The sequence below is a fragment of the Diaporthe citri genome, assembly GCF_014595645.1.
Source record: "Diaporthe citri strain NFHF-8-4 chromosome Unknown scaffold_2, whole genome shotgun sequence".
In the NCBI taxonomy this organism is placed as follows: Eukaryota; Fungi; Ascomycota; class Sordariomycetes; order Diaporthales; family Diaporthaceae; genus Diaporthe; species Diaporthe citri.
Genome location: NW_025064847.1, coordinates 3,497,418 through 3,511,801, shown reverse-complemented (window position 1 = coordinate 3,511,801; position 14,384 = coordinate 3,497,418). Strand labels below are relative to the sequence as shown.

The 14,384-nt window shown below is 56.8% G+C and overlaps 5 protein-coding genes across 5 annotated transcripts; 3 read left to right on the top strand and 2 right to left on the bottom strand.

Annotated features, from left to right (window-relative positions):
• Nucleotides 1–681: 681 nt before the first annotated feature.
• On the top strand, nt 682–2,451 carry INS49_006555 (uncharacterized protein; the record flags this gene model as incomplete). The annotated part of the gene is made up of 1 exon (XM_043167326.1): nt 682–2,451. One exon carries the CDS (start codon nt 682–684, stop codon nt 2,449–2,451), a length of 1,770 nt encoding a protein of 589 aa, XP_043028470.1.
• A 539-nt stretch (nt 2,452–2,990) lies between these two features.
• On the bottom strand, nt 2,991–3,482 carry INS49_006554 (uncharacterized protein; the record flags this gene model as incomplete). The annotated part of the gene is made up of 2 exons (XM_043167325.1): nt 2,991–3,231; nt 3,322–3,482. The coding sequence occupies 2 exons, from the start codon at nt 3,480–3,482 to the stop codon at nt 2,991–2,993; spliced, it is 402 nt and encodes a 133-aa protein (XP_043028469.1).
• Nucleotides 3,483–5,935: 2,453 nt separating this feature from the next.
• INS49_006553 (uncharacterized protein) lies at nt 5,936–7,778 on the top strand (the record flags this gene model as incomplete). Its single annotated transcript, XM_043167324.1, has 2 exons — nt 5,936–7,015; nt 7,077–7,778. 2 exons carry the CDS (start codon nt 5,936–5,938, stop codon nt 7,776–7,778), a joined length of 1,782 nt encoding a protein of 593 aa, XP_043028468.1.
• Nucleotides 7,779–10,775: 2,997 nt separating this feature from the next.
• Nucleotides 10,776–11,537, top strand: INS49_006552 (uncharacterized protein; the record flags this gene model as incomplete). Its single annotated transcript, XM_043167323.1, has 1 exon — nt 10,776–11,537. The coding sequence occupies one exon, from the start codon at nt 10,776–10,778 to the stop codon at nt 11,535–11,537; it is 762 nt and encodes a 253-aa protein (XP_043028467.1).
• A 624-nt stretch (nt 11,538–12,161) lies between these two features.
• INS49_006551 (uncharacterized protein) lies at nt 12,162–13,196 on the bottom strand (the record flags this gene model as incomplete). Its single annotated transcript, XM_043167322.1, has 1 exon — nt 12,162–13,196. One exon carries the CDS (start codon nt 13,194–13,196, stop codon nt 12,162–12,164), a length of 1,035 nt encoding a protein of 344 aa, XP_043028466.1.
• Nucleotides 13,197–14,384: the final 1,188 nt, after the last annotated feature.

Below are 14,384 nucleotides of genomic sequence, written 5' to 3'. Positions count from 1 at the left end.
AACAAAGGGAGAAAAGAAAGAGACCCAGGTGGGAAGTCAAGATGACCGTGAACGTGCATGTGTATATATATATAGCTATATATATGGGGTACGAACTGATAACCTGGGAAGTGTGGCAGTTGCCTCGTACCCGGTTTCCAGGGACCCCCGCCATCCTGCCAGCGGGTTTCAGGGGTTTCTTGGCCGCGCGGTATTGTAACCAAGGCATACGTAAGGTACCTGACCTGCTAGATTACCTAGCCACGTACTAGGCAGTGCTAAGGTACCTTACCCTGCCTTGGGCCGGCATCCGGTAACGTTGGGAGGGTTGGATGGATCTCTCTGGCAGCATCCCGTTCCATTGGCACTTCGACGGGAGATCTTCATCTGCTCAATTTTCAGACAAAACACAATCTGCCAGCCTGGTTTTGGCCGTTGCGAAACTTAACACTTTGTAATAACAGGACGGTGCTACTCTGACTGATCTGCCATGTCTCAACACTGAGCCCACCTTCCGAACCGTGACCCAAACCAGCAACCGTCGACCATCGACCGACAAAGACCTCGAGTCCTGAAATGCAACCGATGTCTAACTCGACGACCGCCTTTGGCACAGACATCCTACGACGAACCTCACCCGATACCAACCTCCCCGCCGACCCCAACCGCGCCGCGCGACGATAAGAGCGGCCACAAGTGCAAATGCCGCTCCCCAAATACTCCTGTGACGATGACGCGTGCTCCGCCACCCCGCCGCCCTCGAGCACCACCACCTTCGGCATGATACTTTCTCTCACGCCCTTCATCCTGACCTTCGCCGTCGTCTCCGCCGCCGTCTCCAAGAAGCTGCTGCCGCGGCTGTCCCGGGTCTCCGTGGCCCGCGACGGCGAGGACCACTTCCTCCCGGCCAGCGCGCCGCCGTCCCTGCAGCAGGTCCACTCCGAGCACGGCTCCAAGTCGCTGCGCCGGCGGCTGGCGGCCGCCACCGTCGCCGCCACCATCGGGCTGGCCACCGTGCTGGGCGAGCTGATCCTGGCCGAGATATCCGACGTCGTGAGCGCGCGCGCGCGGGACGCCGCCCTCAGGCTCGTCGTGCCCACCCTGCTGCTCTTCCTCGTCGGGGTCATCCCCTTCCTCGAGATCCAGAGCGTGCTGGCCGGCTCCGGCCTGTGCAGCTTCCAGCGCACGGCCAAGGGGCGGTTCCCCCGCTGGGCCTGGACACTGCAGACATTCGGCTTCGGGCTGTGGCTGTTTGTCTTCTGGAGCATCGGGAAGGCCGTCCCCGCGGGGAACGCCAGCGACGAGGGCTTCATCTACTCGAGGAGCGCGAGGGGCAAGCACGGCTTCGATGCCACGGGCATGTCCCTCGGGCTGAGGTGGAAAGACGGCGTGACGTTACCCTGGACACCGGACACTATAGCGAGGGCGTGCCTGGAGCGCATCGGTATTATTGGAATATCGCTCATGGCCCTGCTCTCGGGGTTCGCGAGTGTGTCTAGCCCGTACTCGATGTTGGCGGATAGCACGTCAAGGAGGAAGAAGCCCATTACTGATGCAGACATCGCGAGGAAGACGGCAGGGCTGGAGGCCACGGGGGAGCTGTTGGTAACCAAGCGACACCGGCTGCGGTCGCTACAGAGAAAGCAGGCCGCTACGACAGAGTCCAACGCCAACGCGGGCTCTTCGGGCGTCATGGGCAAGATTGTTGGGTCGCTGAAGGGCATCAGCACCGGGGGCGACGCAGCAGAGATCAAGGCCCTACAGATGGAGATATCCGGCCTCGAGACTATGGAATCGAACCTCTCCTCCGCCCTTTCGGCCCTCCGCAGCAAGCAAGCCGCCCAAGCGCGTGCGGGCACCGCCTGGGGCCGGTTACTCACCATCCCGGCCTACATATTCAGCATATACTGCGTCTACCGAATCCTCGCCACCTCCCTCACCTCATTCCGCCGGCTGTACTACCCAGCCTCGGCGAGCTTCAGCTCCTCGGACCCCATCAACCGCTTCCTCGGCCTGCTCGCGAAGCACTGGGACCCGAAGCTGGACCAGATGGCCTGGGCGCGGCAAATCTCGTTCCTCCTGTCCGGGGTGATCCTGATCGCGAGCGCCAACGCCGTCGTCCAGACATTCCACATCTTCGCCAAGTGGGCTCCTGGGCTCCTCCACCAGGCGCAGGCGAACCTGGCGCTCCTGATCGGGCAGACCAGCGCGACCTACGTCATCAGCGCCGGCCTGCTGCTGCGGAGCAACCTGCCCAAGGACATGGGCAGCGCGGTGGGCCACGCGCTCGAGAGCGCCCTCGAGCCGACGTTCGTCGACCGCTGGTTCGAGGCGTGGTTCCTGCTCTCGAGCCTGGCCACCGCCATCGGGATCTGGGTGGGCAGGAGGCTCCACGGGCACAGTGGCATCGGCGGGGAGTGGGATGAGTGGGACGAGTTTGCGGGCGAGGAGATGGCGCAGAAGAGGTCCTGATATCTCGGGTTCGGGCCTCAGTTATACTAGGTTCCTGCAATCAGACTATAGATTATTTACTCTTTATTTTGTTCATGGCGTCCTCGTTCTGAACATTGCTTGGCGTTGATCTTGATTCGCGCGTAAGGGTGGCGCACTTATGTCAGGTACCCAATTGCTCATACCCACTGCCTTTCACGATAATTACTTTGAATTGGAGCAGGCTCCTGAGAAGGCCGGCGACGAGCCGCATTCACGCAGCCGCATTTCTCTATGGCGAGGTCTAGATATCCCGATGAACTATGCAGTCTATCGTGGCACGTCCCTGAATATGGCTGCAAGATGAAAGCACCGTCGCCTTTTATCGCTTCGACTGATCTTCGGCTCGCGCGGAATACACCTGGGCCTTGTACGGCCACACAACTTTTGCTGCCACCACAACACCAGATCCCCAATTTGACATCGCCCGCTGCAGGCCCTTAGCCCAGCTCCTGCGCACGACGCCCGCCCATGACTAGACTAGGTCGTCCTCACAGCCAGAACCGCACAGAATCCCCGACTCACTTGGTCCCGAGGATGCTCGAGCCCGACTGCTCCTGGTGCAGCTGGTGGGAGGTCTTGACGCCGTCGCGGCGCTTGAGGTCGGCGAGGGCCTTGCCCGTGTTGGACGTGGGCGCACCGATGACCTTGTCGTTCTCGATCTGGTGCTGGGCGATCTGCCTCGGGGTCGCGAAGACGGAGAAGAGCGAGACGACGCCGAGGGCCAGGCCGATGGCTGCTGCCGCGCGGAAGGCGAACCCCCTGCTTGCGTGGGAGACGGATCGTCAGCTGGAGTCCGGCTTCGCTCCCCTCTGGACTGGGAGGAAGTGAGGGCGGATTGGGGACACATACCGGTTCTGCTTCTGCCTGTGCTCGGTGTTGGGGGGCTCCTGTCCATATGGGCCTCCTAGGTCGTCGTTCTTTTTGTCTAGGGGCGGTATTGGGGAGTAATTGGCTCGCTGGGGTGTGATGGACGGTGCTGCTTGTCGGATGGGCAGCCGCCCGGGCCTCATTGCAGCGCCGGCCAAGGGGCGAATTGAGAGGAGTCTTGTGGCAGACATTTTATTAGGGAATTGAATGTGTAGATGTCAGAGGCAACCATCAACGTCTTGTGTGCGTAATAGAAAAGTTGGCGAATAGGGTGTAGCATGTTGGTAAAGACATTGTAGACGGAGAAGAGCACATGTGACGCTCTTGGACATTCAACAGTCCAGCAACGACTGGGACACACACGTGCAAGCCTGCCATATTGCGCCTTGGCCTCGCTGGAGGTCGCATTCCAGCTGATGATTACATCACCAGGGGTATGTTACCGCTTCCAGGGTCTATGATGTAGAGACTCTCGAGCTAGGGCGGGTCGACTCGGCTGGTGGTGTTGATAGTGCCTGGCTCGGCCGAACACATCCTAGTACAGTATGTACAAATGTGTGTTGCCCGCTCGCCCACGCAATGCAGGTTTGCGAGCACTTCCGCAACCCAACCAGCTCTTGCGGCTCATCACCCTTGCAGCGGCTGACATTATAGGCCATATCAAGGATATGTATAACCTTGTACGTGTGTGTCCCAGCCGTTGCTCGACTGATTCCGATGCACGTACACAATTCTTCGTCCCAGCCACCAGCAATTGATTTCGTGAACACTCTGTGTTTACCAAATATAGAAACTTATCCCCAATGGAGAGAAAATTTCACTGCTATTCTATAAACAGCATTGAGCGGGCTAGCGACTTGTCCACAGCAAACACTGTCTTGCCTTTGATATTGTTCCCAGTAGCGAGCGACTTGTGAGACTCAACAGCATCTCTTAACGAGAGAACTCGACACATTCGAGGGTTCAGCCCTTCATTTCGAACCTTGCCCAAAATTGACATGAATCTTCCATGAATTGGCTCCTTGATACGGTGGTCCCACATGAGGTTGAAGAATTTCGTCCGGGGGGAGGGGGTGGGCTTGGTCAATTCCATAGCAGGTGAGGGGAGTCAGCCAACATGATGTCTGCAAGTATTACTACATGTGACCAGACTGGCTATATCCAGTCAAGCTAGTAGCTTCCGAGACGATTCTATTGACATTTCTTTCATGACAGCTGCTGAAAGGTCTTCAAAGCTGTGACACAGTGTTTGGCCATAACAGATTGAATGGCTAAAATCAGGAGACATTGTACCTTCCTCGGACGAAAAATATGAGATTTGAGCTTAGAATTAGCACCTTTGAATCTGAACTTGAACTGAACCTAAGGAGTAATTTCTGAAGGAATACTTGGAAAAGAAAGGTAAGAAGAATCTATGCCGGCCAGCCTTCCTGCGGAAGCTAACGGAGAAGGTTTCGTCTCAATACTCTGTTGAGCCCGCCACTTTGTTAGATCTGAATAGCTCCTGCCAAAAAGAATTGAACTAGAATCATGCTGGCAGCTGACGAGCATCTGTCCCTAGTCGGCCAAAACCCACTATGGTAGCAGCAATGAACCTCACGGGAGCATAATTTGTGCCAAGTTCACGGTCGGAGCTGCAGGTCTGCCACTCAAGAACTGATGTTGCACCGAATTAGGTGACTGCCCATCGTCTTGAATGATCAGGGGCAGGACTGGTGTTGCGACTCATGGTTGGATGATTGAGTATGATTATGTGCAAAGTCTAGAATGATATGCAGTGTGCTATGACAACGAAGGATTCGGCCCTGGGTAAAGAATGTGGTTCTATTCCAACTGATATGTACCGTCCCTTCAATTCGACTGTTAGCTGGGTGAAGCCAGCACCCTGGAGCGGGTTTAGGATTTCGGGCCCACTCAGGGCTCCGCAGGAGAATGCCTGAAAAGCATCGACACTGATCGAAAGCGGAGCAAGTGACATCGCGATGGGCCCTCATCTGAATTCTAATCTAAGCCCGAGCCCGGGGAAAACCGACCAAAACACTCACTCTTGATACTTGAAAGAGGAAAATGACTACTCTGTCGTCATCAGCTCCGTCGAGATTGGTCCAGCTCATCACAAGAACTCTGTTGATCGGTCAGGAGAAAGTCTCCCACCCTCTGCCGCGTTGCTGTGCCGGCGTGAAGAACGAGCTTGTCCTTCCGCTCAATTCGGTGCCCTAAAACGTATGCTGTGTACGTCCAAGCATCTTTGGCAGCCAAGACGATGACTTTGTATACGAGGCTCCACGGAATTGATGGTAACCGTCGAGAGTGGCCGACAAAGTTGCACGCCTGCCCCATGAAACGTTGAAGATTTGTGTAGATCGTGACTCGTCCGGAAGAAGTGGGTAGCCCAGGGGCGGGGAAGGAAGATGAAAAGGAGAAGAGAAACGGATGGATATTCCAGCCGGGTTCTCCGTTGGACTCATGCTCCACATCAGACCTCCGCTGGCCGATGGTATATAAGTGAAGTGCCGGCGACACGGACGACAACGGCTGAGTGAGAGCCAATTGTCCCACTGGTGCCAGGGCAGCCGCAACTTTAATCCACCACAAGATGTCTCGTGCACCTCTACCCGCGCTCTCTCTCGAGCAAGGAGTTACCAATGTCAACTCTTCTAATCAACCATACACTCTTGCATTTGCCATTGTCGGCTTGCTTCTTTATGCTTTCTACAGATGGGCACTCCCCAAACCGATTTCCGACATTCCGTACAATGAGAGCGGCAGGAAGAATGTTCTGGGAGACATCCCTTCACTATTAGAAGGGACGCAACGCACCGGCGAATTCAACCTGTGGCTGCTTGAGCAGGAGTCCAAGCTGCGCGCACCACTATTCCAGGTCTTCATTCGCCCCCTAGGAAGGCCGATGTTGGTCATGTGTGACTTCAGAGAGTCTCAGGACATCCTGATGCGCCGAAAGGACTTTGATAGGTCCAGCCTGCTTGTCGATACCCTTGGGGGTATCGGACCGGACCATCACATCGTTCTGAAGACAGACGCGGAGTGGAAGAGGCACCGGAGGCTTGTGCAGGACCTCATGTCTCCGGCTTTCCTGAACGAGGTCGCGGGACCGACGGTGTACAAGGGCGTGCTGAAGCTTATCGACCTGTGGAGCGACAAGGCCCGGCTGGCTGACGGCCGGCCTTTCTCTGCCGAGACGGATATCTACCATGCCGCCCTGGATGCTGTGATGGCGTTCACCTTTGGCGGCAGCTTCCCCAGCAGCGCAACCGGCCCGATGGTTGACGCCGTCAAGGCCCTCGGGGCAGAGGACATCAAGAAGCTGGGTGGAAATGGTGTCGATGACCCGATAGTTTTCCCAGAAGGAAAGAGTGACGAAAAGATCAGGGCAACCCTTGACGTGCCTGGCGCCATCGAACATGTTCAAGGATCGCCGATGCCAAAATTGAAGTGGTGGTTAGTCAAGAAGAGACCTGACTTTCGCAAAGCCTTTTCTATCAAGAACGCCTATGTTCAAGAGGAGATTTCCAAGTCATTGCGACGACTGGAGGAGAACGGTCACGAGGAGAAAAATGTACTGTCAGCTGTCGACTTGATGGTGCTTAGAGAAAAGAAGCTCGCAGAGAACGAGGGCAGACACCCTGACTACTTTTCTCGTACGATGATCGACGAGGTAAGCAAGCAGATAAAAGGTCTCGGAATGAAACCTGAAAGCTGTGCTAACGAAGGCGCAGGTCTTTGGCGTTATTGTTGCCGGTCACGATACCACGAGTACCACCATGTCCTGGGGCGTCAAGCTCCTAGCAGACAACCCCCGGATCCAAACCAAATTGCGGGAGGCCCTTCGAGCAGGCTTTGCCGACGCCGCAGCCGAGGGCCGCAGCCCGACTATCAAGGAGGTCACGAGCGCCAAGATTCACTACCTAGATGCCACGATGGAGGAAGTCCTCCGTTGCGGCGGAGCCGCACTTCTCGTCGACCGCCAAGCAACCTGCGACACCGAGCTCCTGGGCCATCACATCCCCAAGGGAACCGTCGTGATGTGCCTAACTCGTGGGCCTAGCATGCTCAAGCCCGCGTTCGAAGTTGACGACTCCAAACGCAGCAAGAGCAGTCAGGCAGCCAAGGCTCGGTCCTGGGTTGACGAGGACATTGGCCAGTTCAAGCCGGAGAGATGGCTGGTCGGTGATTCAGGCGCGGCGCCTTGTGAGTTTGACCAGCAGGCCGGGCCCTCTATCGCCTTCGGATTGGGTTTAAGGGGCTGCTTTGGGCGGAAACTGGCGTACCTCGAGCTGAGGATCTTGGTAACGTTGATCGTGTGGAACTTTGAGCTGCTCCCTTGCCCGGAGGAGCTTTCTGGGTATGGGGCCAAGGAGGGTCTCACGTACAAGCCCAAGGACTGCTACGTGCGTCTTCGGGCTCTTGGGAAGAATTAGGGGAAGCAAATTGTTACGGCACAAGAAAGACTATTGCGCCAAACCCCCCCCCCCCCCCCCCCCAAAAAAAAAAAAAAAAAAAGAGGGACGTGGTAATGCTGAGAGCATTACCGTGGCTTACACACGTATATGTGTACGGTAACATATATGCGGCGTTTCTGACTTGGTTTCTGCCCGTGTTGGAGGGATCATGGGCTACTCTAAGACTGTCGTCACCAATAAAAGCTTCATTGAACTAGCTCCGACTTCAATGTGGGCATGGGAAGACCGGGCCATGAATTTGGTGGTGCCGAAGTGAAGCGTTGTCGGTTGTCAAGTTAGTCTCTGCCCCGATAACAAGTCATATCAAGCCCGAGTTTCTTGAGTTGCGGTGGAATTTTGTTCAACTCCTTCTACATTGGTCTAGACGGAGATAATTCCATCAAAATGGTAAATAATCGGTTGTCCAAAGCTCACCTCTAGTTAGGAGAGAGTGAGCTGTCGATGTTATCCACAATGTGATGTGTACCAAGACTCATGTGTCTAATTTACTGACTGTCGTCCACGCACAAACAGTTCGCGACGTATAGGACCGTCATTGCTCCCCTGACAGTCTGCAACGGCTAGTCTGCAGATCAAAGACGCGAGGAACTGGCTATTACTCACTCCCTTGTTGATGATCCAAGACCGATAGCATTGTACGTCATCGCCCGATGTCTGGGTCCGCGGCCACTCTTCTGGATTCTGCCTCTGCATTTGAGGACATATCTACAGGCTCTGGGCGTCAGGTCTATCCTCAGCCTGGACGAAGGCGACTGTGCATCCATCCCAAGACGGGCCTAGAAGCTCGCAATGTGTGCTGTAAGAGACGAGGGGGAGCTGGCTGCGCCCGGAGAGTTTTGCCAGTGAGATCGACAAGTGGCTGGCTGCCCAGTCCAACCGCAGGTCAGCAGCCCGTCACTTGGTCCTGATTGGAACGAGGATCGGTGTCGAACTGGATCGTCACCGTGATTCGCGACACGAGATGGGCGCTGCAGCAGATACTCCCGGCACGCTGTTCCTGTTTCTGGCGGTGTAATAGTGGTTCCCGGGGGTGGGACAGCTCGCCAGATCGGCCCCTGCCAGCCAATCAAGCAGCCGTTTCCAACGGGCAGCCTCGGCAGGGGGGAGCACGCCGTTTCCTGTCTCCCCCTTCTGCCCCCCCAGTCCCGCGTTTCACCTGCCTCGGACAGCTGGCGTTTCGACAGGATTGGCTTGTCTGCGCGGTACGCCAACAGCTCCCCCAGATCACAGCTTCTGGTCTCAAGAACGGGCCATTGAAACAACGGAGGCTCACAGAATCTGCAAGCCTCTATTTGCCTCGCAGCGAATCAAATCCCAGCCGTGGGTCCTCGGGGGGTTCGCACCTGCAGCCTGCAAGAGCGCCCAAGCTGCACAGTTGCGTCGGCAAGGCGTCCCGAGGCAGTCGCTGTCGACGCCCACCGGCGCCAGCGGCAGCAAAAAATCTGGCTCGGATGGGCACGAGGGTCAAGATGGCGGATCTTTGCGAAAAAGGTAATAAGGAAGGTACGGCTGCTTGACGTCGCTGGCTCTCTTCCACCTCCCGTTTCCTGTGTTTCTGGCTTCTGGTCTCTGGTTTCTACCTGGGTAGTTTCTGGTTTTTGGCAACTCCGCAGTCCAGTCCTCTACGACTCGTTCCAGGGGTCTCTCGATCTACAACTTTGTTCAAACACCGTCCTTGGCCGTCGAAGCGATCACCCCCTGGCGTTTTGAACCTCCTTCACACCTCTCCGTCACCCGCGCAGTCAGGCCGAGCCTGCACCTCCTTAGGCGTGTGGTTCGCCTCGGGGCCTCAAACCAGGGCTCGGAACAAGTGTGACTCGCCACTCCGTCATAACCATCCTTGGATCCTTGGACGGTGCCTTGCATGCCACCACAGCAGACCACACTTCATCATCGGACACACTTGTATCCTCTTCTTTGGTTAGCCTTCTGCCAGTTCTCATGAAAGCCACCACGTTTCGACATTGAGCTTGGTTCTTCACCCGCACACCTCGGCTTCTGTGCCGGGCACAGTCTTCTCGACCTTTTTCATCTAGTCTGCACCGACGTCGCGATTGGTGGTCTGAGATTCAACAATCGCACACACGTTCCATCTGGTCCAGTTCTTCGGCTCACGTTCGGCAATCGATATTGACAGGCTTGGAGCCCTCTGCCCTGATCTCTGTTACGCACGAGGGCCAGACGAAGACACGGACGCTCAAACGACCAGGCAGGCCACTCCGTCACGACGGGAGGCTGGGTTAGCAAGCTTGTGCTTGTGCCTGTCCCGGGTGCGGCTGAGCCTTATCTCTCTGCAGCCTGCGGACCGAAGTGTGTGTTTCGACTAGCAAGGCTTCGTGACGATCGACAGCTATCAAAACTGCCAACTGGAACAGTTGAGATCTTAATTGAAGGATTCTTGGCTTAACAGCCGCATTGACCGGGAAGGCACCCACGTTCTGCCGCCTTATTCAACCGTGTTCGGGCAGTGCCCATCACCAGGAAGCTAGCACACATCACCTCATCTTTTACCACTGCCTGACACACATCGAGTTTCGGCCAACCACCCGGCGGCCACAAGTCCGCACTGACCTGGTTCGTCACGAGCAGGGACCGACCCCAGCCCTGGGACTTACAAAGATCTTATTCTTGCTTGAGTCGAAGACTACAAGACCTCTCGCCCCTGCTGTCGGCACTCAATCCCACCTTCGGCTCTCGTCTCTGTAACACATGGCCCTGGGCCCTTTCTCGTGGGATGGAATCCAACTCGGCTCGATGACGACCTCCTTACCCAAGACACTGAGTAGGGAGTCTGGACAGACGAAGGCAGCCGGCAGGATGGCAGCCCATGGCCGGGCGAGGCGGAGGCAGCCCTCACAGCTCTGGGGCTTGGCAGCTATGCTGTCAACAGCGACGGCAGTCTCTCTGAATGACCTCCAACCGATTGCGAACGGGGTCTTACCCACAATGTGCAACATGGCATACAATGCTCCGTTCATGGGATGTACCACAGCCGACTTCGAATCAGGACAGCGCTGCTCCGATACGTGCCGGGATGGCATCAAGACGGTTGAGCAGGTGGTGGACATGGTGTGCGACGGTGTTTCCTCAACCAGAGACTCAGTGCTTGATTTTGCACAACGCGGAGTCTTGCTGTTGCATACGTGCGACGGGGACGGGGACGACATCACGCTGGCGCAGACGACGAGCACGACTGCAAGGACAACAACCAGCATACAGCCTCCGCCAACCAGCATAGCCGTGCCGCCGACCAGCATAGCCGTGCCACCGACCATCGTCCCAACAATTCCCATAATTTTCACGCCCCCTGCTCTGAGTACGACTTCGAGGAGCATAGGCTCCTTCACGATAATACCCACGCCCGAGCCCCCGCCGGTCTCGAGCACTCTGGCTATTCCACCAATACAATCAACTGCTTCAGCTACCTCCAGCTTCACTATAATCCCGCCGTTACCGACACTCAGTTCCGCGTCTTCCCAGCTGTTCACGCCGTCGACGAGTGAAGCCCAGACGAGTTCGCAAGTAGTGACGCAGTCGCTGAGCACTCTCACAACGAGCGCCACGACTGCTTCTGCGACACCGTCATCCCAGGATGATGGTGGTAGAGGCGGTGGCAGCCCTTTCGATTCTCAGGTTTCTCTCTCGCCGAGGCTCTGTGCGAACTGGCCGCTTTGCCTCACCGTCGGTGCTATGCTTCTTGGCGTCATGTTCCGGTAGAAGGCATGGCTTGGTCTCGGAAAACGCAGCAGCGAGCGATGATATTTTAGAGAGGGGATGAGCAAGTCCCTCATGGCTTGTGTATTTAAATCAGCGCCGGGAGTTATGGGAGTCTCTGATTTATACGACGACGATCACGAATTTAGGAGGGTTATGATTGTTTATCAGCGTCACTCATGAGCTGATTGACATTTTGGAACGGTGGTCTGTCAAGACCTGCATCAGCGGCAAAGATTGGGGAGCACGCAAAGCTCATGATATCCAAACTATGTATTACTAGATAAATAGGGAAGACGGGTCATATGAGACCGGGGGCCAGAGAGCTCTAGTTCAGGTCGTTGAAAGGGACCCGCAATTGGTGGCGGTAATTTTGGGCTCATAAAGCAGTGGATGAAAACAATACCACCATGTACGATGATCTAAAGTGCTCTATTTGTGATGGATAATTCTATGTGTGCGTCGCATATGTACAACAACAATCCCGCCGAGTCCAATGCCTCGCCTAATTTGTATATCCATGACGACTTACGGGCCAGACGTTTTACTCGAAGTCTTCCTGCTGACTCTCCCCGAGTAAAGCTTGAGCATCTTGTGTTTCCCAGCCACGCTCGCTCATCCTTGTGCTCATGCTGTCTCCCTCCACAGTTTCCTCATCTGTATCACGCCGGGAATGCACCCGCCGGCGCCGACCACCAGGTCGGTCAGGTAGCCCTTCTCCCGGCTCCAGTGCACCGCGAGGGGCGCCCAGGCCATGTTGATGGCGAGGCTCCGCCTCATGGCGTCGACCTCGGCCTGCTCCTCGGCGCTGGCCGCGCCGTAGTCCCGGTCGCGCCTGGCGACGAACTCGGCGAGCAGGCGGCCCAGCTCGAGGGAGGTGTAGAAGCCGAGGAAGCGGGCGCCGACGACGTAGGCCCGCCCCTGCTGCGCGGGCGTCCAGCCCAGCACGCCCCGGCCCGACAGGTACGCGCCGTTCTCGAGGACCTGGAAGGCGCCGCACGAGAGCAGCTGCGCCCAGGCGACGAGGGTGGCCAGCTTGCTCTCGCCGCCCTGTGTTGTTGCCGCCGCCTTTTCTGAACCGTCGCTGCTGCTTCTGCTCCGCGCCACGAGGTTGAGGACCAGCCGCTTGGCCCAGAAGTACATGCCCACCAGGCTCCACAGCCGGGCGATGGTGCGCGCCTCCGAGGCGAGGCCGCCCAGGCTCTTGAGCCTTGTGCCGAGCACACCGGCGAGCTGTGCAACGAGCGCCGCGACGGCCGAGCTCGGGGTTGGGCTCCCGCCGGCGGCCTCGACGACGAGGGCGGTCTTGTCGGGGAGTGTGAAGGCGAGCGCGATGAGCTCGCGGGGCGAGGAGCGGCGGAGGATGGACTGCGAGATGTTGGCGAGGGCGGCGCCGGTGAGGCGCGACGTGTAGCAGATGAAGAGGAGGAGGGTGTCGACGCCCGAGGGCGTGGCGAGGCAGCGCTGCAGGTGGGCGAGGAAGGCGTCTGTGTTGGAGGGGAGGGTCTTGAGGAGCGCCGCGAGGCTCCTCCTGGATGCTGCTGTCTGTGCTGGTCTGGATGTCTTCGAGTCTGCTGGTGCGGAAGCGGGGATCGGCTCGCCCGTGGGGAGGTCGGCGATGGCGGTTGCGCCCGTCTCGGGGGCGGATGCTGTCTCTGTCATTTTCGCCGTGGTGTCGGAGGTTCCCTACTGAGTAGGAGTGAGGTTCGCAAACAGGTTCGCAAACAGGTTGCCAAAAGCAGGGAAGACTGGCGAAGTCTCGATACAGGTCACGCTAGGACAGAGACACGCGAGTGCGGCATGTGGGTGGGATTGCCGGCGTGCCGAGGTAAAAAAAGAAGCAAGGGCGCCCAAGACACGGAGAGGACAAGTCTACCGTGGAAAACCAGACGGAATGTGAGAATCAATCATTCAACTACAGGACGGACTAGAAAAGTACAGAATGGAGACCAAGAAAAGTCTGGCTAGGCCAACGTTCGAGGAATACGCGATCGCGGAGTCGAGGAGCTGGTGTGCGCGGCGTCGAGGCCGAACCGAAGCCTCGGAGATGAGATAAGATTAGATGCTCATGCCCGCTTTTTTCCCTGAGCAATCTGGGGCACGTTCATGTGGGCAGTTCCGCGGCCCATTACAAAAAACCACGCGACGTTGCCTGTGAAATCCCGGCTTTGATCAGGGATTGTGGAAAACATCATGGCTCAGTCTGCTTTGCGAGTTCCCTAATTAGGAAGCTCTACAGAGACATTATGGAAACTCGCTCAACTCCATGTCTTTCCCGTCCTGGCCTCGTCACCAGCACACGGGTCTTGTCCGAGAGCACTAGATCAGACAAGTAAACCAAAATGCAGAGGCAGTCACGCTTCTATACTGACAGACTACGAGGTCGAATACTGCGCGGGTAAGTCATGGTAAAAGTAAAGCCCTGCCTCTGACTGCAAAATCATTCTACATGACCTCAGTTCCGAGGCGAGCAGGTGTTGGATACGGTGAATGCGGGATGGCAGCAGGCGACAGGGCTCCTAAGAGCGTATGACAAGCCCACATATTTCCTTAGACAGCGACTCTGTGGGACTTTCCGGCAGCAATACATGTCCATTGTTGGATCAGATAACAAGTAATCCATAAATTTGAGTCTGAGGATCATTGGCCTCGGCCAAGATCCGTTCCCAGCCCAGTACACTTTCCAAGCAGCCTTGGAAGTTGGAAAGGTAAGGGAGCTAGCTACCCAGATGTGTTGGGCAGGGGTTAGGGTCTCACTTCCAACCTCAGGTGCCCAGACCTTCGACCACCGAACATCTTCAGGACATGGTCTGTCTTCGATGTCATTTACGAAGCAAACATCACTGGTCT